General features: G+C 32.6%; 2 protein-coding genes across 2 annotated transcripts; both read right to left on the reverse strand.

Moving 5' to 3' along the window:
- Nucleotides 1–7637: 7637 nt before the first annotated feature.
- LOC132752821 (zinc finger and BTB domain-containing protein 11-like) lies at nt 7638–11724 on the reverse strand. Its single transcript, XM_060743208.1, has one exon. It carries the CDS (start codon nt 11684–11686, stop codon nt 8654–8656), a length of 3033 nt encoding a protein of 1010 aa, XP_060599191.1. The 5' UTR covers nt 11687–11724; the 3' UTR covers nt 7638–8653.
- Nucleotides 11725–12083: 359 nt separating this feature from the next.
- Nucleotides 12084–15029, reverse strand: LOC132752824 (zinc finger protein 480-like). The gene is made up of 2 exons (XM_060743210.1): nt 14950–15029; nt 12084–14144 (listed from the first exon to the last, which is right to left on the reverse strand). The coding sequence occupies exon 2, from the start codon at nt 14136–14138 to the stop codon at nt 12084–12086; it is 2055 nt and encodes a 684-aa protein (XP_060599193.1). The 5' UTR covers nt 14139–14144; nt 14950–15029.
- Between the last annotated feature and the right edge of the window lie 8455 nt (nt 15030–23484).

Genomic DNA, 23484 nt, shown 5'->3' on the forward strand with positions numbered 1-23484 from the left:
CCTACATTTTTCTGCAGACATTCCAAAAAAGGTTTTAACAATGGGCAAGAAGAAAATACCCCAGAAAAATTGTGGACTGTTCAACAGTTTTACTTTGGAATATTTTTGTTATCTTCAAAATGTATTTAAATTCTATAATTAAATTAAATTTGTTTAATTTTTCTTATATGATTATTTTAATGTCATAGAATTCGAGTTTACAGCCTCGTACACTGGTAACTAATAAAAGATAGACAGATCATTCTCTGACTAGATATGAAACCTGTTTAAATTAATAAATGAAATTTGAATAATCATTTTTGGAATTATTCCTGTATCCATGGTAACGCAGAAGAAATTGTTTTGTATTGGCGTATGTTCAGTTACTCTTTGTAAATCTCTGTCATGTCTAAACTGTGTGTAATGAAGTGGTAGTACCATATTGTTAACATTTTATTGAGAAAAAAAAAAGTGTGCCGTATAGTAAACTTGTGATATTTTTATTTTTTTTCCCCTAAAAATTTTGTTGTTGAGTCTTTATATAGTAACATGTAATATTTTTTCTCAAATGTAGTAGACAAAGTTGATAATGCAAAGACCGGTTAATCAGTATATAATGCAAATATTTAGAATTAGTATATTCTAAAATGTAATTTTGAAATAAGCTTGATAAAAATCTTTAACAGGCTTTGTAAAATGCATTTTACTTTTTACATACATGTATTTGATAACACTATTTATTTGGTTGTCTTTGATTCTTGAATTCAAGATGGCTGATAGTTGAAAGTGTCTCCGACTTTTCACAGAGACTCTGAAAAATAATTGATGTCACAGGAGTCCTTCTTTTTTGATTAGTTCATTTTTAATATTTTAACCATGTAGATTATGAGTGTGTACTTTTAAAGAAATAATAAAGAAAATTCTCATGATTGTGTATTTCTGAAGTGAGATAATAAAATAAAAAATCCTATCTAATATTACTTATAATAAATACATGATTTTAATTGTTTGCATTATTAACTGATTTATCTTGTGTAAGTCTTTAAACAAGATGAAATACATTTGTGTTTGCAGAAATTTTTTTTTATTTTTTTTTAAGGAATTAAAAATATTCCTTCTATTTTGGCTATCCAATAAACGATTATAAAAATAATACAGTATTATCATTTCTTGACTGGATCTAGACTGTTCCAAAACATATTTTTATAGTTTATTTAACTATTGTAAGATATAGAGAACCAGTCGAGAAATAGCTGTTTTTTCATTGGTCAGTTTGAATGTTTAATGATGTAAACTGGTTTTTAAAATAAAATTTTTATGCTTGAAAAAAATTTTTATTCAATTTTTTCTTTTTGGTCAATTTTATTATCTAAATTTTGCTTTAGGGAGGTTTCAAGTTTTGTAAATTGCACAAAACTTGTTTAGGGTACATGTTTTTGATTTTCAAAGGTGCAATTTTTTTTCTAAAAAATTACAACAAATCTATTTTACCATCATTTGAATTGAAGGAAAAAGTCTCTACTTCAAGGATATACATGTATTGTCATAATTTTGATTAATTTGTGTTTTTTCTTCCAAAAAAATAACCTGGTGAAAGTTTCCATTCTGCTTAGAGATTCCAAATCATATTTCATATTACTGCATTGCCGGTTTTTTTATTCATTTACATTTAGTCGAGCTTTCAACTGAAACACTGTTGCAATGCTGTGAAATTAAAGGAAACATGTTGCTACAGTGTTTGAGATGAACTGATATATTTGATATCATCACTGGTCCTATGTACGTCAAGCTTTCAAAAAGTTTTTTTTATAAAATCACATTTTTTGTTACCGGTGTTTCTATGTAACTGTCCTCTCTTTTTAAGAAGGAAGAAGAAAAAAATTCATATTTACACTTCATGTGAGCCGCGTCATGACAAAACCAACATAATGGGTTTGTGACCAGCATGGATCCAGACCAGCCTGGTCTGGATCTATGCTGGTCGCAAACCCATTATGTTGGTTTGGTCATGGCGTGGCTCATATGTGTTTTATTTTTGTCTGTATAGAGATACCATTATATTATAATTGTATATAGTACTGTATATTTGAGAGAAATATATAAAAAAAATCGCATGTTGTCATAATTGAAATAAATAACATATGTAAAGCAGAATACATGTTTTTTGTCACTTTTGTATAGTTTTAACCAAGAGATGAAAGAGTAAAGATGGAATTTGTATAAAAATTTGGGGGTTGTGTTTGGGCACCAACTTTTGTAAACCAGACTATTTTGTCACTTTAGTCTAGTTTTTCTGATATAAAGCTGAAAGAGTAAAGATAAAAAATTGGGTCGGGGGATTGGGGGATGTCTACAAGAACTGGATCAGTAGGTTAAGGTATTGCCCTAAATTTCTGTTGGTTTGACTTTGTAGATTTTTTTATACAAAAAAATCTACAGAGTTATTCATGTGAGAAATTTGCCCCCCTCGCCACTATAAGTATGAATCCTGTCGGGGACTTAGGTTTCAGCTATGCAGCTAGCTAATGAAACATCATGGTTCTACTTGGGAGCTGGCTTTTGTCTGAAATAATGCACAGAAGGGCTCAACATGACCTTTACTGTGTTGGTGCGATGTGAATTGCACAGGTGTAAACCCGGGATATAGTAAAGTGAATGTCAGGCCATGTGGGCGAGGAAAATTTTTTTGTAACAGTTTTCTCAGCAACTACTTATCACAGCTGCTAAATATTGGGTTTACAACATTAACGTATCGTCCCATACTGTGGGATTTGATTTCATGTCTGTCGCTCATCCACTTCCTGTTTACCAACTTACTTAAATTTTCAACATTAATGGTCAACGGTAGAAAATTTCATAACATCACAGCCTCATGATATTTTTGTTAACAAATGCAAGACGGGCATTTCTGTCTGACCCATTTTTCCTAAAAGCTGGGGGGCAATTATATTTCCTTTGAAATGGGACATAACTCTCGACACTGATCCCTTAGTTATGTCCCTTGTCTTACAGATGTGCATGCCAATAATGAGTAAAATGTCACTTGATAGTTTTCAAAATTCTCTATCAATAACCAATTTTCAACGGAAATTATAAAGGAGTTATAAAGGAACATAATTCCATAAATATTGGTTTCTGTATCATAAAGGTCTTACAACATGGCCTCATCTTAAATTATAAATAACAAGCATTCAAAGAAACCTCAAGTATGTACTAGAACTCCGCGTGTCGGATGTGTCCCCTTATGAACAATAAAGTTTACAATACGAACGGACAAAAAGCGATCACAAAAGCTCACCCTGTCACTTTGTGACAGGTGAGCTAAAAACACTAATGGTGATCCCAATATCTAGTTAACAAATAAAATTGTCTCAGAATAGAAAATAAACTCAAACCTTTTGAAATTAAAATTTCAGATTTATTTCTATATATACAACATAATTACGTAACAGTTAAAGTTACTATGGCATTTTTTGTCAAGAATTTCCTAATATGTACAAATATATACAGATGTACAAATAGAAAAACAAGAGCGATCAGTAATCACATGTGTCGCCTCATGATGGCCAATTTCATGTTGGGACAAATTTTGTGACAGACGGACAGACAGACGGACAGTGCACAACTAGACTAACCACTTTGTACTGATCATTCCTGTAAAGTTTGGATAAAATTGCACCAGTAGTTTATGAGGAGTAGTCCGGACAAGCTTTTGCGTATCTGGCAACACACAGAAAAAACTACCTTTTTATCAAAGGGCCATAACTCGGCCAAAAATCATTCAACCGGAAAACCCGTGCAATATGCGCAAGGACTTGAGCTACAGATCAATCCTGTAAAGTTTCATTGAAATTGCATAAGTGGTATAAGAGAAGTAGTCTGGACAAACTTTAAAAATAAAATTTTTTAAAGGGCCATAACTCAAACAAAAATCATTGAACCGGAAAATGCTGACAATATGCACAACTAGACTTGGTACTGATCATTCGTGTAAAGTTTGGATGAAATTGCACCAGTAGTTTATGAGGAGTAGTCCGGACAAGCTTTTGTGTATCTGGCAACACACAGAAAAAGAAACCTTTTTATCAAAGGGCCATAACTCGGCCAAAAATCATTCAACCGGAAAACCCGTGCAATATGCGCAAGGACTTGAGCTACAGATCAATCCTGTAAAGTTTCATTGAAATTGCATTAGTGGTATAAGAGAAGTAGTCCGGACAAACTTTAAAATTAAAAATTATTAAAGGGCCATAACTCTGACAACAAGAGCTGTCCGTAAGACAGCGCGCTCGACTTTTTTATTGCTTGCCAATAAAAAAAGTTTTTGCAGTAAAAGGCAATACAAGAATCTCTGTATTTTTAAAGTGAACAATGGCCATGAGCATTAAGATATTTAGTGAAGAATTATTTTACTGAATTGTGTGATACCCTTGAACACTGTAGCTGGTCACTTGTCCACCAATCAAATAGGCGAGATAAAATGTGAAATATGCATATACTACTGATTTTAATTTCAAGTACAAAAAGAGAAAAATAACTAGTTGTTTGATACCCTTGAATATTACAGCAATGTTTATATGACATAATTTATGGTAAAGTGAACAAGTGGATAGGAATGAATTTTTTTTAGATTTTTTAAGTTTTTTAGTGCTTGCCTATAATACAAAACATTGACAGTTAAGGGCCATAATTCAAATAAAATCTTTGACAGAATTACCTTCTCCTGGACATGTTTGGGAATCATGATTGTAAACAAGTATTCCAACTTTCAAATTAATATCTCAAACAGTTCAGTCAAAAAGTGGACTGGTACTAAAAACTTAACCAAGATTCTAAGTCGATAAAAGGCCTTAATTTTTAAAACAAATCCTTGACAGAGTTACCTTCTCTTGCGTACAGATGGGGGTAATGATGTGAAATAGCATTAAAAGTTTCAAAGCAATATCTCAAAGGGTTAAGGCAATAAGTGGATTTTACCCATATTCAATGTATTTTCTAAGTCAAAAAGGGGCATAATTCTGTCAAAAACCTTGACAGAGTTATGTCCTCTTGTCTGTTGATGAAGGTCGTGATGGTAAACAAGTATGGTCAGTTTCAAAGCAATACCTCCAATGGTTTTGAAATAAAGTGAGGTGGTACAAAAAACTTAACCAAGCTCAATACACTTTCTAAGTCAAAAAAGGGCCATAATTCTGTCAAAAACCTTGACAGAGTTATGTACTCTTGTCTGTAGATGGAGGTTATGATGGTGAACAAGTATGGTAAGTTTCAAAGCCATACTTGTAATACTTCTGAAATAAAGTGGGGTGGTACGAAAAACTTAACCAAGGTGTGACGCCAACGCCGACGCCGACGCCGACGCCGGGGCGAGTAGGATAGCTCCCCTTTTCATAGAAAAGTCGAGCTAAAAATCATTGAACCGGAAAATCCTGACAATATGCACAACTAGACTTGGTACTGATCATTCCTGTAAAGTTTGGATGAAATTGCACCAGTAGTTTATGAGGAGTAGTCCGGACAAGTTTTGTGACGGACGGACGGACAGACGGACAGACAGACAGACAGACAGACGGACAGACAGACGACGGAGAAGTGATCCCTATATGTCGCCACTACTCCGTAGAGGCGACACAAAAAACATACTCGAGACAGATATAAAATGTATAGATGTACAATGATATTTTGGCAGGAATGTTATGAGAGATTTGGTATAGAAGCAAAGTGACATTTTGGCAGGAATGTGAAATATAAAAACCCCTGAATTTTTGTAAGCTTAAAAAACATTGTGCAGTGTTTGCATTTTAAGAAAGTCATCAAAAACAAGTCATAATTACATTTTTAACATTCAAGTATGAAGAAAAACTTGTCAAAAATTTAGAAAAAAAGTTGGGTTACATTCATTATTTCTTCTAGTTTAAAGCTTCCATAACTTTTTATTTGGAAAGGTCAAAATGTCAACCAAACACTGTCTTTAGTAGAAGACTGACAAAACCCGCATCACTTTAACTTGGGTAGAAATTTAAAATACCAAAATTCCTAAAACGTCTCAATTTTAACAGTTTTATTTAGAAAAAGAGTTTTTAGGAGCATTCAAACCCTAAACTTCAGGAAAATTCTTAAAAGTCTTTATTGTTATCCATCTACCACATAGGTTTCATTTTGTAACTTTTAGAATATGATTACCATAACAGCATTTTAATTGATATTTTGCATGTTTTCCCCACCCCCTTTTCCCATGGCTTATTTTAGAAGACAGAATAATTACATTAAAGGCCCATGATGCCTCAGAAATGCTTTTATTTCTCAAAAGCTGTTTAATTTTGGTGTACTGTCATAGTATCCAAAAATACCTAACCCATCTTTTTCACCTGTCGCTTTTTGACAATAAGTACAGTTATAGTGAATTTGTATTTTGTATGGAAGTCAAAATACTTCTTCGTATACATTTTTCTACATTTACAACAAATTATTTCACATTTATCACTACTTTCTTCAGGTAACCAGCATCTTAAATGCTCTAATAAACATTATTTAAACATTATGAAATTCATGTTTGTACTTCCATATGAAGTAAAAATATTTTTATTTCTGAGGCATAATGTGCCTTTAAAATTGATAATATTTCATGACTCTATCAATTATGTGTGCAAAAAAATTGTAAACATACAATTTACTTACAATATTTTTGGTTGCTTTTAGTTACTTTTATCACTATATCATCAGTATAATTATTGAAATAAATTGATTAATTAATCTATCATACACAAACCTGATTTAAAATCTCAAATCATGTACATGTACTCTTCTAAAAACTCAAATACTTTTTAACAGTAAAAACTAAAAAAAAAGATTATGCAGGCATTAAAAAAAGTAAAACAAAAAACATTTTTTTTTTAAACAAATAAAAAATTAAAAAAATAACTTATGTATATTGACATACAGTAAATAGCAACTGTCTTGGTGGGCCTAAATGCCATTTGAAATTAATGGGAAAACATGAAAATTGATTCTATAAGGATGATATTGTAGATTATTTAAAGGTTCCTTATTTCTGAAAAAGGGCCCTTCTAAAATACAAGATTAAATTCAGAAAAGTGGCCATAACTCGATTTTGTTCACTGAAACAATGTAACGGGCTTAAATTCAAAACAGTGAAAAATATCAAATTGACATTATCACTATTTCAAAACAGTGAAATTATTGGATTACATTTCACAGATATATTTCTATACACCACTGAAAAGCATGTAATAAACCTGAATATCTGCTCCTGGTGATAGGAGAAAACTAATCTGGTATATTCTAAATCCAGACAAAGCAATTATTGTGGAAATTAAAATGACCAAAGCAAATGTGAATGTGTAAACCTTATGATATTCAGTAAGTTTTGAGGGCAATAAAATAAATGTACAAAAATGAAAAAAAAATAAAAATTCAGTGAAGACAATGTGCAGATACAAAGACTACATACAAGTACATAACACAATGATTTCTTTTGAATTACCTAAAAGACTAGAATATTTACAACTTTAAAAACAATAACAAAAAAAAACCAACAACAAAACAACAATAGAAAAATGAAAAAAAAATTGTTTCTACAATGACATGAAAGATACATAAATGACGAGTAAAACTTGTCAAACATGTGTTAAGAAAGATACATAAATGACGAGTAAAACTTGTCAAACATGTGTTAAGAAAAGAGCGCAATGATTTTTAATGACTATAGACATGTATATATGTAATTGAGCAAATTTTCTACTTTTTTGACTATTTGTGTATAAGTGGACAACAAGCACTGCTGCAGCAGTAAGCTAGATTTAGTAGATGAGAATTATAAAACCATATCACTCCTTCATGCTGTCAATATACTTCATTTTGATTTTAAAGCGACTCCACTGAGGTTTTTTGATGTGAAAGGAACGAAAATATTAATAATTATTTCAAGATTTTTGTAAAACTAGCTGTACGTCTGAACCATTTACTGGTGCGCAAAATTTCAGATCATTTGCTCACTCCGTTTTCAAGAAGTAACTATTTCTATAGCACAAATTGGCGCAAAAAATGAAAACAGTTGCAAGGATATCGGCTAAAAATCGCATAAAAATCGATTATCAATTTAATACTGTGTATATTTATATTATCTATTGCTTGGTTTTCAAATTTAAGTGTAACGGTTGTTTTAATTTTATTAAGTTACGCTATTGTACCTCAGTGGAGTTCCTTTAATTTATCTTAATTTCAAATATTTTTCATCTTTAAAATCCTTTGAAACAGAGAAAAACACTGCCAAAGATATAACTGGACAAGACCATAGATCAAAACAGCAGTGAAAGTTAAGGTTAAGTAAAAGGGTTTAAAGCTATATTTTAAGAAATATTCTAAACTTTATAAACAGTAAAATTATGCTGTTACTTCAACCTTATGGTTGATTCTCAAAAAAAATTTAACAGTTACGTAGAATGTCTTTGTTATTCAGCACACATGATATAAATTAATTTTTGTTTTGTTCAGCAACAAAATATTATGCTCTTCTTTAAAAGTAGGGTTTTATCTTTAGTAGCTTTAAAAAACTCTAGTAAGTAAAGGTGCTGTACCAAAACAAGACAGATATTTGGCAAACTTTTTGATAAACCTTGATTACATGCAACAATGAGGTAAACCAAAAATAAGTTTAAACTTTAAACGAAGACTCCAAATGAATCTTTTCATGTGTCTTCAAACCTTTACTCTTTTTAAAAGCCCTGCCACAAAGTTTACAGACATGGGGTCTCAGACCACTATGTATTCCCATATGATTGTCCAGCTCATGTTTTGTACTTAGAACTACTTTACAAATATGGCACTCAAACATTTGAAACATCTTACCGCTAGAATTTCTAGAACCCTCTTCAAATCCTATCTTAGACAAAACTGATGAATTGTCCCACGAGTTTTCTTTGTTTTGCAAAACATTTGCATGTTTTATGTCAGTATTTACATTTTTGGTAACATTACGGTTTTCAATATTCTCTTTACTAAAGTTTAGAGCCTTATCGTTCAGACAAAAACCATTTGACTTTGTTTGTCTCAAATCGTCCCCATATTCTGACACATTTGAAATTTTTGGCAAATTTCCTTTTACATAATTTTTCGGCGCAGCGCCACCTTTGTTTAAGTCCTGTTCATGAAGTATCTCCTGAACCGTATGACCAATTTGTTCGTATGTCGGGTTTTCAGTAATCGTCCCAAGATGTTGATGTGTGTGTTGCCAAATTTCCGATTTGCAAACGTTCTCTCCGCAAATTTGACACTTACGATAATTCTCCTCTTCATGGGTTTTCTTATGCATCTGTAGATAAAATGATTCTTTAAAAGTTCTATGACACACATCGCATTTGTACGACTTTGAATTATGGGACATTTTGTGACGGTTTAAGTTGTGACGATGTACAAACGCTCTTCGACAGATATTACAAACGTAAGGTTTTTTACTTCCATAATGAACATTCACATGCTCGGTCAACTGTTCTTCTTGTACAAAAATCTTATCACAATATTTACAACTGAACTGCTTTTCTCCATTTTCATTCATTTGGCTAACTTCGCTCAATGTCAAATCTTGATTTTCCCTGTCACTTTGCTCACTAGCACCTAATACAGATTTTCCAACACATTTCAAACCATTGCTAACACCTGGGTCAATCTGACTTTGAACAGGTATTTCAGAATGCTTTATCATATGACACTGCAGTTCAAATGCACTAGTGAATAACTTCTTACACACTTTACAACTGTACCCAATATCCTTAGCATGTTCTATCTGATGTGACCGCAATTGATGAATGTCGTCAAATTTTCTACTACACAAACCACAAGTCAACAACATAGGCGATCTATTTTCACTATTCCCCGCGTACTTCCCGTCCACTTTAAATTCTCCATCTCTAGCAATCTGTTTCCCAGTATCATCACTCCACCTTCTGGACAAACTCAAATCCATTGGCAAATTTTCCTGGGATATATTTTGTACAGAGTTCACTTCACAGACTTTACTTTCATTTATTTTGTTCATTCTGCCTTCAGTTCTAAGATCCATTGCCTCATTCTCACTTCTGTTTGAATTTAAACACTTCTCTCTGAATTTTAATTCATTTGGATCAGACTGTAACTTATTCAACTGATGTATTAAATCATTTCCATGCTTTAAATTCTCTTCCCATAGTTGCTTTGTCATAGTCTGAACAGAACCTTTTCCATTCTCGAACCCAACAATTTTTTCTTCATCTTTTTCTTCCTTATATTCATCAACAATTTCAACCCCGTCTTCCTTATTTGCTTTGCTAGAACCATTCATCTCGGAAATATGATTCAGAAATTCATTTTCAGTAAATACAAATCCTTCATTTGGTTCATTCAACATGTCCTTACTTTCCTCCATTTCTCTAAGTCTATATATTTGCTCCTCATCACCTTTATTACTATCATCATCATGATCAACATCATTATCTTCATCATCAGCAATGATTTGTTTTGTACATTCAATTTCTTTTCCTTCAACAGAATCTTCTACCATTTGCCCCTGGTCACCTTCATTACCATCATCATTATCATCGAGATTGCTTTCTTTTATGTCTTCAATTTCCTTTCCTCTAAAAGAATCATTCTCTACAATTTGAAGATGTCTGTCTTCAAGACTGTCATTAAAATAACCAGACACATTATCAAAATTGTCAGTATCATCAATCCTTTTGTCACACATGTCTACTCTCCTTTCAGTTCCAGCCTCATCGATTTCACTACTTACATTTACCCTTACAACTTTTCTTTCACTTAATTCCACATTCTCATTTTCTGTAACTCTCTTATCATAAGTAATACCTTCAAGGCTTTTGTTCTCATCAATTTCTTCGTCAGCTGCTTTCCTTTCAAATTCATCATTTAATGTATTCCCAAACTTCATACCTATATCAGCAAACTGTTTTATTTTCTTAAGCCTCATTTCTAAAGTCTCTTCAATAATCACTGATTGTTTTTGGAATTCCTTGACTTGGTTCTTTTCTTTCAATAACATTTCAAATTTCTCACTAGTTTCTAAATAATCACTTTCCAATTTTTCTTGTGTATCAATGTCATGTTCCAACCTTTCAAATTCCTCTGTAAAGTAACCATGGAAATTATGCCCGGGATCTCTTGAATCATTCACAATAGCTTCAACCTTGTTAAAATCATTCTTTTCTGACGTAACAAACATTTCTAGTTTTTGAAGAGGACTAGCTTGTGATTCACTGTTAACCTTTTCACCTGCCAGTCCTGATTCGTCACTTGCTATAGTTTCTCCCTGAACTGACATGTCTTCAAAGTTATTTCTTTCCCGTTTATCTAATAGGTCTGAACTTTTTGGAATAACTACACTTAACTCACCTCTAAGCATTGATTCATTGTGTAATGGAGTGACATCATTTGCTGCTATATTAGGTAATTTGGACATATAAGTATTCTCAAAGGAAAACTTTGAATTCCTTACAGTTCTTTTAATAATGTCATTAACACAGTGTGAAAAATTTAGTCCTGTTGCATGACCATTATCCTTTTTCATATTTACTTCTTTTGCTGATTTTGAATCAGTTGCTGTATTAGAAATATTATCTTCTACAAACTGCTCAGTCTGTTTAGTTCCAGCCGACATTTTCAGCAATTCTTGTGCAATTTCATGTTCCTCTGACATAATATTTCCCTGTTTTACATTATCTTCAACGTTGTTTGTTTTACACCAAGTCATTAAGTTTCCCGTATAAGCAATTCCCTGTTTGTCTTGGCTCAGTTCTTTACTGCTTTCCTACATCTACTTCATGTTGTTATCATCATCTCCACTGCACATCTACACGTCCAAACCTTGACCCTTTCTCAATGAAACTTTTTGGTCATTTTTCAAGTCTTTCAACTCCTTGTATGATCTTTGGCTTCATAAATCCAAAATTTTTGCTCATTTCTAATTAGATTTTCAACGTGACCTTTTTGAAGCCAAGGGTATTTGGGACATTGTATTGCATCATGTAAAGTGTTGTAGTACGACTCATCTCTCGGAATAATTTTCCTGTAATCTGGTTGTATGACTGAACATGTTAGCATGCTGGTGCCCCATTTCTCAGCAGTGGATTGAACATTGGTGAAAATGACTGAGCAGGGGAACCAGGCAGATAGTTTTGGGACATTTCTCCACTATATTGCATGCTGGGAAGTCTACTACCCATCTGATGTGTGAACGACTGTGCCATTGATGGTAACCCATGATGATGATTACTTACTGATGGCGCTGACAACGGCTCATTTACATGTCCAGAATTCTGATATTGATAATCCTGTTGAACACTATGTTTTCTTTGTTTTGGGGTTTTACTAGCTATAATGTTTAATCGATCTATAGAATGTTTATTTATACCTTCAGATTCATTACAAGAAACATTGTCTGTTGTTACAACCTTTGGTGACGACCTTTGACTGATCTGCTGACCTTGGGACAAGTCCTTTTTTGGGTTACTTTCTAACTCGACATTTTTCATTTTATGGGTAGGGTTTAAGTCCAGTCCATATTTTTTCATATCCTCGTGGGCTCTTAAATGTTTATATAAATGACTGTGCTGCGAGAATTCTTTCTGGCATATATTGCAGCTGAGCCGTTTCTCGTCGACGTGGGATTTCATATGCATAGTAAGATGGTGACGATGAATAAATGTTTTCTCGCACTTATCACACTTATGGGGGCGCTCCCCAGAATGACCCTTTTTATGTTGGCGTAACACGCACGCTTTACTGAATGACTTACCGCACACATCACATGTATGCAGCAAGGATGGAGAGTGAGTTTTGACATGCACTTTAAGATCATGACTAGAGGGGAAACCTGCCCCACAAACTCCGCAGCTATACACGCGCTTCCCTGTATGCGTTCCCATGTGCATTTTCAGATAAAATTCCTCGTTGAACTCTCGGTTACACAAGTTACACTTAAATACTTTTTCTCTATGTACGCGCATGTGCCGTCTTAGATTATTAAACTGCGTAAACTCCCTTGAACAGTGCTCACATTTGTAAGGATTCTCTCCTTTGTGCTCCGTTTTCATATGGGCATTAAGACTCTCGGCTGACTGAAACTTTTCCTTACACACCCAACATGGTATTGACTTATTTTCATGCCCTTTCATGTGAGTATGAAGACTGGCAACTGTTGAAAACTCTTTATTACATATGTGGCACGACCTTGTTTTACTCTGAACTTTGTTTTTGTAAAGTTTTTCAGTTAATATTTTAGATGGAACAGATTCCGGCATGAGGTTTAACGAAGATATTTTGGACTGATCATAATGTCTTATTGGTAAATTTGATGGCATCACATTTCTTAGTTCATCAAGTGATAACTGTTCCTTGATCTTGAGATGGATTTTGTTCTGCACGGCTTCAGCATTGAAACGATTTAGTAAAGACACCATAGGTCCCATGTAAACCTCTGACTGAGCCTGCTTCACGGAATTACCCTTATGATTATGCTCCATTTCCTCTTGCCGAACTTCATTATTTCTGAATTCATTTACGACCGTCTGTTTTCTTTGAAGGTTTTTATAGTCTACCACTTGTTCACTAGGAATATGTTTTTCACTTCCATATACGTCTGCTTTACTGTTATCATGCTCATCAGTAATGGAGTTATCTGGGCTTATTTGTCCCTCGCTGCCCACTATCGAACTGTCACTGTCACTAGGCGGAAAGAGCGGCTTTGAAATGTCAGGTTTTAAACCGTCAAGGGAGCTTATTGGATTCCGTTCTGGCGTCTGATGATCAAACATCGACTGAATTGTACATGGTGAAGTTTCCCTCGATCCTGTTGACCCAGTTTCAGTGTTATCACTATTCGATGACACGTGTGAATTTAAAGAGTCGCTTCGAGTGCGTGAAAAATTTTCCAACTCGGCAATCACAATGTTAACAGGGAGTTTAAATCCACACATGCCAAGGTTTTCTTGATAGTCTACAATGCCATTTGCTGCGATCTGATTGGATGAATATTTCTCAATCCCATGAAGCTTCATGTGCTCATAGAGGGCTCTCTTTTTTGGCGGGAAAACGGTGTCTGCAGCAGACGGTCTTTTTGACGCCATCTTCGGTGATATTATAAGACTCATTTAGGTCTGTAAAGAAATAAAAGGGTATTTTATTACTTTAATTAGTAATCTAACGACATATAAAATAAATTAATACAAATCCTTGATTCTTGATTCCCTTTACTTATCCTTGTATAGATTGTGTTCACCATACAACAATGACAACTAAACATATTAACATATAATGAGAGATTTTGCTAACTGTCTGATTGTTTATTAATTTCATTTTCAAATATTATTCATATATAAATTTTAAATACCATCTTAAAAACAGTAAAAACTCTTCACAGGCTTGAAACTTTAAGACAAAATATTGTTCTTTCAATCTAGACAAAATCAATTACTACTATTATTCTTAAGAAAGAATTTACAAAAAAAATTTTTTTATATATATATTTGGGTTTTATGACACAGTAATGAGTATAGGTCTTATGGCTTCTAAATTTTCCAGCTTTACTGGTGGAGGAAGGCCTCAGGTGCCCCTTTGTGAATTATTTAACTTTTAAGGCACGGTTGTGGGGCCAGTGTAGAACCGAATGTTCTATAAGCTGGCTGGATAGCTTTCTCACATGAAAAAATACAAAAACGCTGAAGTTGCTCCAACGTACAGAGTTGAGAGGCAAAAGGTCTGAAGTCAATGACCTTAACCACTCAGCCACAGTGACGGACCCCCTAAAAAAAATATTTACAAAATGTACTAATGAATTAGTGCAGACCATGATCAGACATCATTTAGGTAAAAGTATACCAAATAATCTTGGTCTACACTGGTCCTATGGGTGTAACTGAATGCCAACAGCAGGCTATATGATAATATTTGTGTTGCAAGTACCTTTAATATTCCATATATCAGCTGATACAGTTTATATGAAGAATCAGATCCCAGCTATCTGTCATGTATACACTCTATACTGAAAAATAAAACAACATCAACAATGAATATACAAGAGCATCACAATCAGCAAAGGGGCATTTATTCTGTTTTTGTACAATGTTTATAATACAGTATGTGTTATACAATAGAGAAATTTTATGAAGAAATTTTTGAGAATCAACCTTAACATAATGGTTACAAAGTAATACAATCAATTACAATTTCATTAAAAAATATTGAATGAGATAAAATAGTAAACACTTACAATATTTTTACTATTTTTTGGTTCCACATTTTAGGGCCGTTTATTTCTTATTTTTATTTTAACCACATTTTAGGCCTGTTTATTTTTACATTTTTTTTAATTCTATTTTTAATAACCATGTTTAGGCCCGTTTATTTTTATTTTTTTATGGAACCACTTTGAAGGCCAGTTTATTTTCAAGAGAGGAATACAAAAGTCATGTACATACATATGTGATAAATAATATAAATTATGTTTGTAATTATTTGAAAGAAGAATTAGAAGATTTAAGGCATTAAATGAAGTTAAGAATCTCACTTATAAAAATACATAAAAAGGAAAAGTGTTATTTAACTGCTTTGGTAGTTTTTTTTCTCATTGCAGGTATTTTTAGTTATTAAAAAAATCTATTAGAATTATCCAGCAGTTTTCAAAGTTTTTTTAATGCATCATTCTGTAATGCAAAAAATCTTTTTACTTTTAATCTTTTCAACAAACTTCCTTCTAAACTAAAAAGTGAATAATGAAGTTTGTTTATTTTATTTTCTAGTATATATATTATACATTATATGTATTATTTTTAGAAACACTTACAATGTAACACTTACATTATAGTGATATTTCCCTTTTCCAAAGCATAAAAACTTTTTTAAATCTCTGTTAAAAACAAAACACAAACATTTTCCCATTTTTCACAGATTTAAAAAACTTTCTGATGAAACTTGAAGATTTCACACATCATTATTTGACAATTTTATTGACACAATGAAGTCAGTTTGACACCAATGTTCTTATCTTGATAAAAGAATTCACTGATATCAGTTGGGGTCTCCTTTTATGTATCCCTTTATCTGTGTACCCTATCTCTATGTTATCTTGCTATGATGATGATAAACCCTTTATAAATATAATACCCTTGTTAGGGGACACTTTAATCTTAAGTCAGAAAACTGTGATAAATTTTGCATTTTTGGATATGGACACTCTCTACTGTATTTATTAGTCTGACATCATTCCTAAAAGTACACATTTACAATGATCAACAAAATTTACAGTTCTTTGTTATGTAAAACGCACACATTTTGTCAAAGTAAAAAGCACAAATTTTGTCAAAATTTAATGCACACATTTTGTCAAAGTTCTGGACACATTTTGTCAAAATTTAATGCACACATTTTGTCAAAGTTCTGCACACATTTTGACAAATTTATCCACACATTTTGTCAAAGTTTAATGCACACATTTTGTCAAAGTTATGCACATATTTTGTCAAAGTTATGCACATATTTTTTATGTCAAAGTTATGAACACATTTTGTCAAAGTTATGCACATATTTTGTCAAAGTTATGCACACATTTTGTCAAAGTTATGCACACATTTTGTCAAAGTTATGCACATATTATGTCTAAGTTATGCACATATTTTGTCAAAGTTATGCACATATTTTGTCTAAGTTATGCACATATTTTGTCAAAGTTATGCACATATTTTGTCAAAGTTATGCACATATTTTGTCTAAGTTATGCACATATTTTGTCTAAGTTATGCACATATTTTGTCAAAGTTATGCACATATTTTGTCTAAGTTATGCACATATTTTGTCTAAGTTATGCACACATTTGGTCAAAGTTATGCACATATTTTGTCTAAGTTATGCACACATTTGGTCAAAGTTATGCACATATTTTGTCTAAGTTATGCACACATTTGGTCAAAGTTATGCACACATTTTTCATTTCAATATTACGTCACATTGGCATTTATAATCCTCTCCATCCACAAATGATTATCAAAGGGACAAATTGGTTTTACAGCCCAATTATACATAGGTGTTAATTACTGATTTACGCATATCAATTTAGGGGCCATTTTCAATACAATGAAACTATAGTCTTTATCAAGTTGATACAATACCTTGGCATTTTTACAAGAATTTTGACAAGAGAACATTATATTTGTCCTGGTCAGTAAGTTCTTGGTGTTTTTCTTGTTGTTGTTGTTTAATTTTTTAATGATGAAAAAAGGTCATGCTAAGTTTATTTAAGGTTTCTTGAAGAGCATAAGTTTTAAAATGACCCAGCTAATGATTAACAAGCCACTTGAGACCAACACTAAGGTAAATCATATTGTCTAAACACTTACCATTCATCAGCTAATGTTAGGTCATCTTCTACTTGATCTGTCTGACAATTCTGAAAAGATGCAATAAGTTTACCATATTATTTACTTTTGCATTAAATTGAACAAGAGTTACTTTAATTAATTGATTGATTTGTATCAAACATTGTGAAAGTCATATAATGATATTAATGTGACTTTCCAGCTTTATTGGTGCAAGAAGACCTAAAGTGCTCCTTCCATGAATTATTTCAGGCACGAACATGTGCAAAACCCCACCAGTTAAAACCCCACCACTCAAAATTTTATAGAGTGGACAAAACCCCACCACTTAATTTTATAGAGTGGACAAAACCCCACCACTAAATTTCACAGAGTGGACAAAACCCCATCACTTATTGGGCAAGATTTGATGAATTCTAATATATATAATATACACATTTTTTCACATTTAATTTTTCAATTTCAATATAACATTTGTGTAATATAAGAATGAACAATTTTATTAACAATGCATGTACATCTTGCATGTGCAATATGCAAATAAGGTGTTACAAACTGTACACAAAAAACTTAATCCTAATCCCTGAAGAACAAAACAGATTATTTATTGATGTTTTGATTGCAAAAAAGGTGTTACAAACTGTAACTCCTTATTGATGAGTTGTTCACACATTATTTAGAGTTTCTGCTGATGCACAATTGTTTGTTTTTTAACATATTTACAAGAAAGTTTTGTCCACTCTATAAAACTGAAGTGGTGGGGTTTTGTCCACTCTGTAAAATTTAGTGGTGGGGTTTTGTCCACTCTATGAAATGTAGTGGTGGGGTTTTGTCCACTCTATAAAATTTTGAGTGATGGGGTTTTAACTGGTGGGGATTTGTCCTACATTCACCTGAGTAGAACCATGACTTTAAAATAGATCATATGTCAATTATACATGTATATGGCACAAAACCACAAATATTGTTCTCCCCCTCATGACAAGGGATAAGAGGGATACAAGGGTTACGTAGGTTGCAGTATGCCAGTCACTCTGGTTATGATTGATCATAAAATCCTTTCTACAGTCATTCACACTGTATCTCTGTTTTAGCATATACAGTAGTTAAAGAAAATAAAGAACTTAGAATTACAATGAATTTTCACATTACATTTATAACAGAGACCTATTTAAAGGCCTCTTCCCCAATGCAAAATTTTCTTTAAAATCATACAGTTATCACAAGAATCTGAACTAACACTAGCTTTTTATTTCCCAATTAGCAATTTAAGAAATAAATTTTTCCCAAAATCAAGAGGCTAAGGTCACCCTCTTTCCCAATTAAAAAATAAAAGTCACTGAATCATATAGGAAACACTTACCTAATAATTCCTGAAATCAATCTGTGTGACCACTTTTAATATTTAATACACTCTTTATTAATATTCCATGCACTGAAAATAGAAATATCATGTGTGTTATTTTTTATTCAATTAAAAACTCCTTCGTCAATTATAAACTATTTTTCCTGGGACAGGATGATGGCAATAAAAGTGTCATTTCTGATGAAGCCATTCTAGACACACATCATTTGCAATAGACCATAAAAAATACAGGCAGTGTATATTTAACTATCTCTAATGCCCAGATTACATCATCATTTTATGTATTGTTACCTAACGTTACACTGTAATGCTTACTTACATCACAGATTCAGCAAAGGATTGAAGAAATAGACCCCCTCTAGATATTAATCTGGTATGAAAGGAAACCGTCAGGTATTTCACACCCTGCAGGCTCTAGTGTTAAAAGTCAGCTTGTGTCAATAATTGGCCCCTAAAAAGATCCCTATTATCACCTTACTTTGTGGTGTAATTCCTGTGGCACATTTTCTTGATATACAATGAAAGGTGCACTGGGCATTATACCAACACTGTGTGGACAAACAACACTTTGTTCAGACAATAATTACAAAGACTGTTGTTGTTGTTGTTGTTGTAGGATATCAAGCAAATGCTGTAATACTTATTATACCAATAGTCATTCAATTCAATTCTTTATTCAGCATAAATTACATTCTTTAATGTCACCTTTAACATAATTTAATAGTAATAATATAAAAGAAAATAGATCTGTTTCAATTCTAATGTCTAATATAATGGGTAAAAGTTAGATATAATAATGAAACCAATTTTGCTGAATTTTTTTATGCAGAAAGAGGTCTTGTGGAATTCTCATTTCTATAAATAACTTATAAATTAATGTTAAATGTACTGAAAGTGTATAAAGCTACTAGAAATAATAAAATATTTTATGAAACTTGTCATTATCATTTCTATAAATCACTTATGTTAATTGTACCTAAAGTGTTACTGTATAAAGCTAGAACTAATAAAATATTTTTATGATTTTTGTTAAACAGAAAAATGGAATCTGCACTGTTATCTATTTAGTCAGTAAATATTTTGTTATTTCGATTGAATGATAGACAAGTCAATTTTAGATATTAAGCAAAGTTAAGTCCATTAGGCCTAAAAATTGTTTAGTTTAAACATATTTCAATGCAGGACATACATGTAAAATCATATATATACACTGATAAAAATATATTAGAAAGCGAAAAATAAAGAAGTTGGGCAAAAAGTTCTAGCAACATAGTAAAGACTTATTTTCAAAAAAGCCTTTGGTGTCCTGTCATATTTTCTTTTTATATATTAATATGTTTGCATGTATATTAGGTTAGAAAACCTTATTATATAATAATTTCCGATTTTTGAGGAGATTTCCAACTTTTGAGAATATTAATTTTCTCCAATTTTAAGCCATCCCTTTTTTCAATAGAAATATAACTCAGTATTGACTTTATAACTGAAATACCTGTAGTCAAGTATATTGCCTTTCTGGAAACTTAAATCATCTGTAATTAAGGAGTACGAGTGTAGGACAAAAGCCCTCCCGGACAAAAGCCCTCCCAAAAAGTGACAAGGCGGACAAAAGCCCTCCCGTGAAAATGACAAGACGGACAAAAGCCCTCCCGTGAAAGTAACAGGGCGGACAAAAGCCCTCCCGTAAAAATGACTTGGCGGAAAAAAGCCCTCCCGTGAAAATAATAGGGCGAACAAAAGCCCTCCCGCAGCAAGTACATATATGTAAGCTGAATAGTTGATATTTTCATTTCAATGCACTCAACAAATTTAAAATTGTAACCATGGAAATTTTTGTTTTCCATTGGCATAAGCATGTTTGTATGAGCTTCAGCGTATTCCTGACATGCATCTGAATAATTATTGCTAAAATCTGTAGGTGCATATTTATTCACGAAGATACAAAGGATTGCTCCCATGTAAAGTTAAGATTAATAGAGTAATAAATGATGAAAAGAAGTTAAAATTATCTAACTTGAAAGTTAAAGATATATATAATGTGCCCTGTAATGAGTCAATTACTGTTAAAATTGACTTTGTTTTTAACAGCATTCGTGTTAAAAGTTACCTTGTTAAACATTTCTGGAAGGTATATTCAGATTAAAAGGTGGTTCTAGCTCATACACATACAAAGGCCAATTGAAAACAGCAACATATATATATGTAATAATTTCAATGTTGAGTTCATTGAAAAAAAAACACAGGTATTCAACATACATATTCATTTTTGTTACGGGAGGGCTTTTGTCCGCCTTGTCAATTTCACGGGAGGGCTTTTGTCCGCCCAGTCATTTTAATGGGAGGGCTTTTGTCCGCCCTGTCATTTTCATGGGAGGGCTTTTGTCCGCCCTGTCATTTTCATGGGAGGGCTTTTGTCCGCCTTGTCAATTTCACGGGAGGGCTTTTGTCCGCCCAGTCATTTTAATGGGAGGGCTTTTGTCCGCCCTGTCATTTTCATGGGAGGGCTTTTGTCCGCCCTGTCATTTTCATGGGAGGGCTTTTGTCCGCCTTGTCATTTTTTGACGGGAGGGCTTTTGTCCGGGAGGGCTTTTGTCCGTTTCCCGTAATTAAGGCCTAAATCTATCTTAAAGCAGATAAAAATGTCAAACATCGACTTCATGAAACCAATATGATAAAATGATTAACATATGATAAAAAAATTTCAACAAAGTCATAAAAGTTTAGTATATTAATCCTGTCAAGGCCTGGCCCCTTTGTCCCCTAATCTATATACAATATTGACACATCTGTTATCACTAGAATCTCCCTATTATCCTATAGGCAAATATGTGTATTTATTACACTATGCCCTTTATCAGATATATAAAATGATACTTTATTTGAATCCCCAGCTGTCAAGCACTGTCAAAAGAAATAAACATCTAAAACCTTTACCAATCTAAATTTGTGCAATGCACTTGCCCTATTTTAAACAACATGCCAAGTTAAAAAAAATAAATTCTATTGGACAGTTTTGATTTTATATCCTATATGACTTGATGAAAATGTCTTTAAATATAAAGTTAAAGAGAACAAATTATTTCACAAATATGCATTTAATCTTATCATTTCTCAATTCTAATAATATAAAATAGGTTTTCATTATTGATTATTTTGAAGTGGGGAGAATCATCCCTAAAGTGAGTCATCATTGGGAAACGGTCATTGGGGCAAATCATTATCAATTTGGATTTTCATTGACTGAGAGAGTGACAAAGGAAACATCTATGATCAAAAAGATTCAAATAAACTATTAATTCATCAAGAAATTCTCACATTATTGACATTGTGAATTTATTGTTTGTTTTTCCCTAATTATTACAAAATCTGGTTGAACCAGGATACTTTTGTTTCATTTGCTTTTGTCGCATTTTAATTTTAATATTGGTAAATTAAAGCTGTAAATACAAGTAGATCTAGATTTTTGATATTAATGGAAGATGCAAGTACTGGACACAACCCTTTTAAGCATATCAACCAATTGAGTTATCTGGCCCATTGCACATCTTATCTCCTCAATAATGAATAGTTCTGAAATGTGACATACTTCTCAAAAATATTAAAATTTGTATTCAATTTTCATAGAGTTACAGAGTTATGTAAATTAAACTCTGGCCTACATTCAGTCAGAGTTCTATTCAACATCATGTGTCTATTTGAGAAAAAGTGCAGCCTAACCAGAACTTGAACCTGGGACCTTCAAAACCACAAGTACCCGTAGTCCTATAATATGATGTCGCTTTGAGATATTTTTGCATTTGAGACTATCAACCCGCCAATACATCTAATATTTCAGCGTTTTTTTCTCTACTTTGGGCATGGTGCCGGTACCAGACTGATTGGGAAAAAATTGCATTATTTTGACTAAAATTGGGAATTTTTTTAATACATTTTTTCAGCTACAAATGAGATTAGACATCATGAATAAAGATAGCTAACAGCTTCTACTGTCAAAATAGAACTATTGAGTGGTGATTGATATGCATATATTGGATTTAAATGATTTTAGAAAAATCACTTGGCCTTTTGGGCATTTTGAACAGCCATTTTGGGAATTTAACATTGGAAATTGGGAATTTTAATGTCTATTTTCTATTGGGAATGGTACCGTTTTAGGGTAGTAGTTATATAAAGAAAAAAAACACTGTATTTATATTTAGACTGCGGTCCCCAGCTCTACAGTTCTCAACCATGACACAAAAAACATGTCTACGTCCCTGTGTGGGGATGGACAGATAGATCATCAGATATCCATCTGTCTTAAAATACAACTCTTTCTGTAAAGGAAGTGGCTAGCCATATGGCTAGCCAAAAGTTGTAGCTGTACGTGAGTCACGTACAACTAGAAGGCCACCCTGTATTGGCTAGTCGTATGGCACTTTTCAAAATTATATGGAAGTCGAAAATGCATATGTTATTTTATGACTTTAAGCAGAGATTTTAACCAAGAAACAGCAATTGATTGTCCTTGTATGTTTACTTTTAAGATATTAATCGCTTGCTGGCTACAGTAAAGAAAGTATAAATATCGATCTTTGTCATCTCAAGACTTCAAGAAAAACATGCAAGTTTGAGACTTTTATCAAGATAGATTAAGCAATGCTTGTTTGTATAATCTCATTCATTGTTTTTTACAAAATGGCGGAGCATCTTTATTGAAGTGAACACATTAGGACAAATGCGGAGACTTGATTAAAGACACAAAATAACATATGCATTTT

Source organism: Ruditapes philippinarum, unplaced genomic scaffold (genome assembly GCF_026571515.1).
Source record: "Ruditapes philippinarum isolate M1 unplaced genomic scaffold, ASM2657151v2 ctg6857_1_1_1_1, whole genome shotgun sequence".
Classification (NCBI taxonomy): Eukaryota; Metazoa; Mollusca; class Bivalvia; order Venerida; family Veneridae; genus Ruditapes; species Ruditapes philippinarum.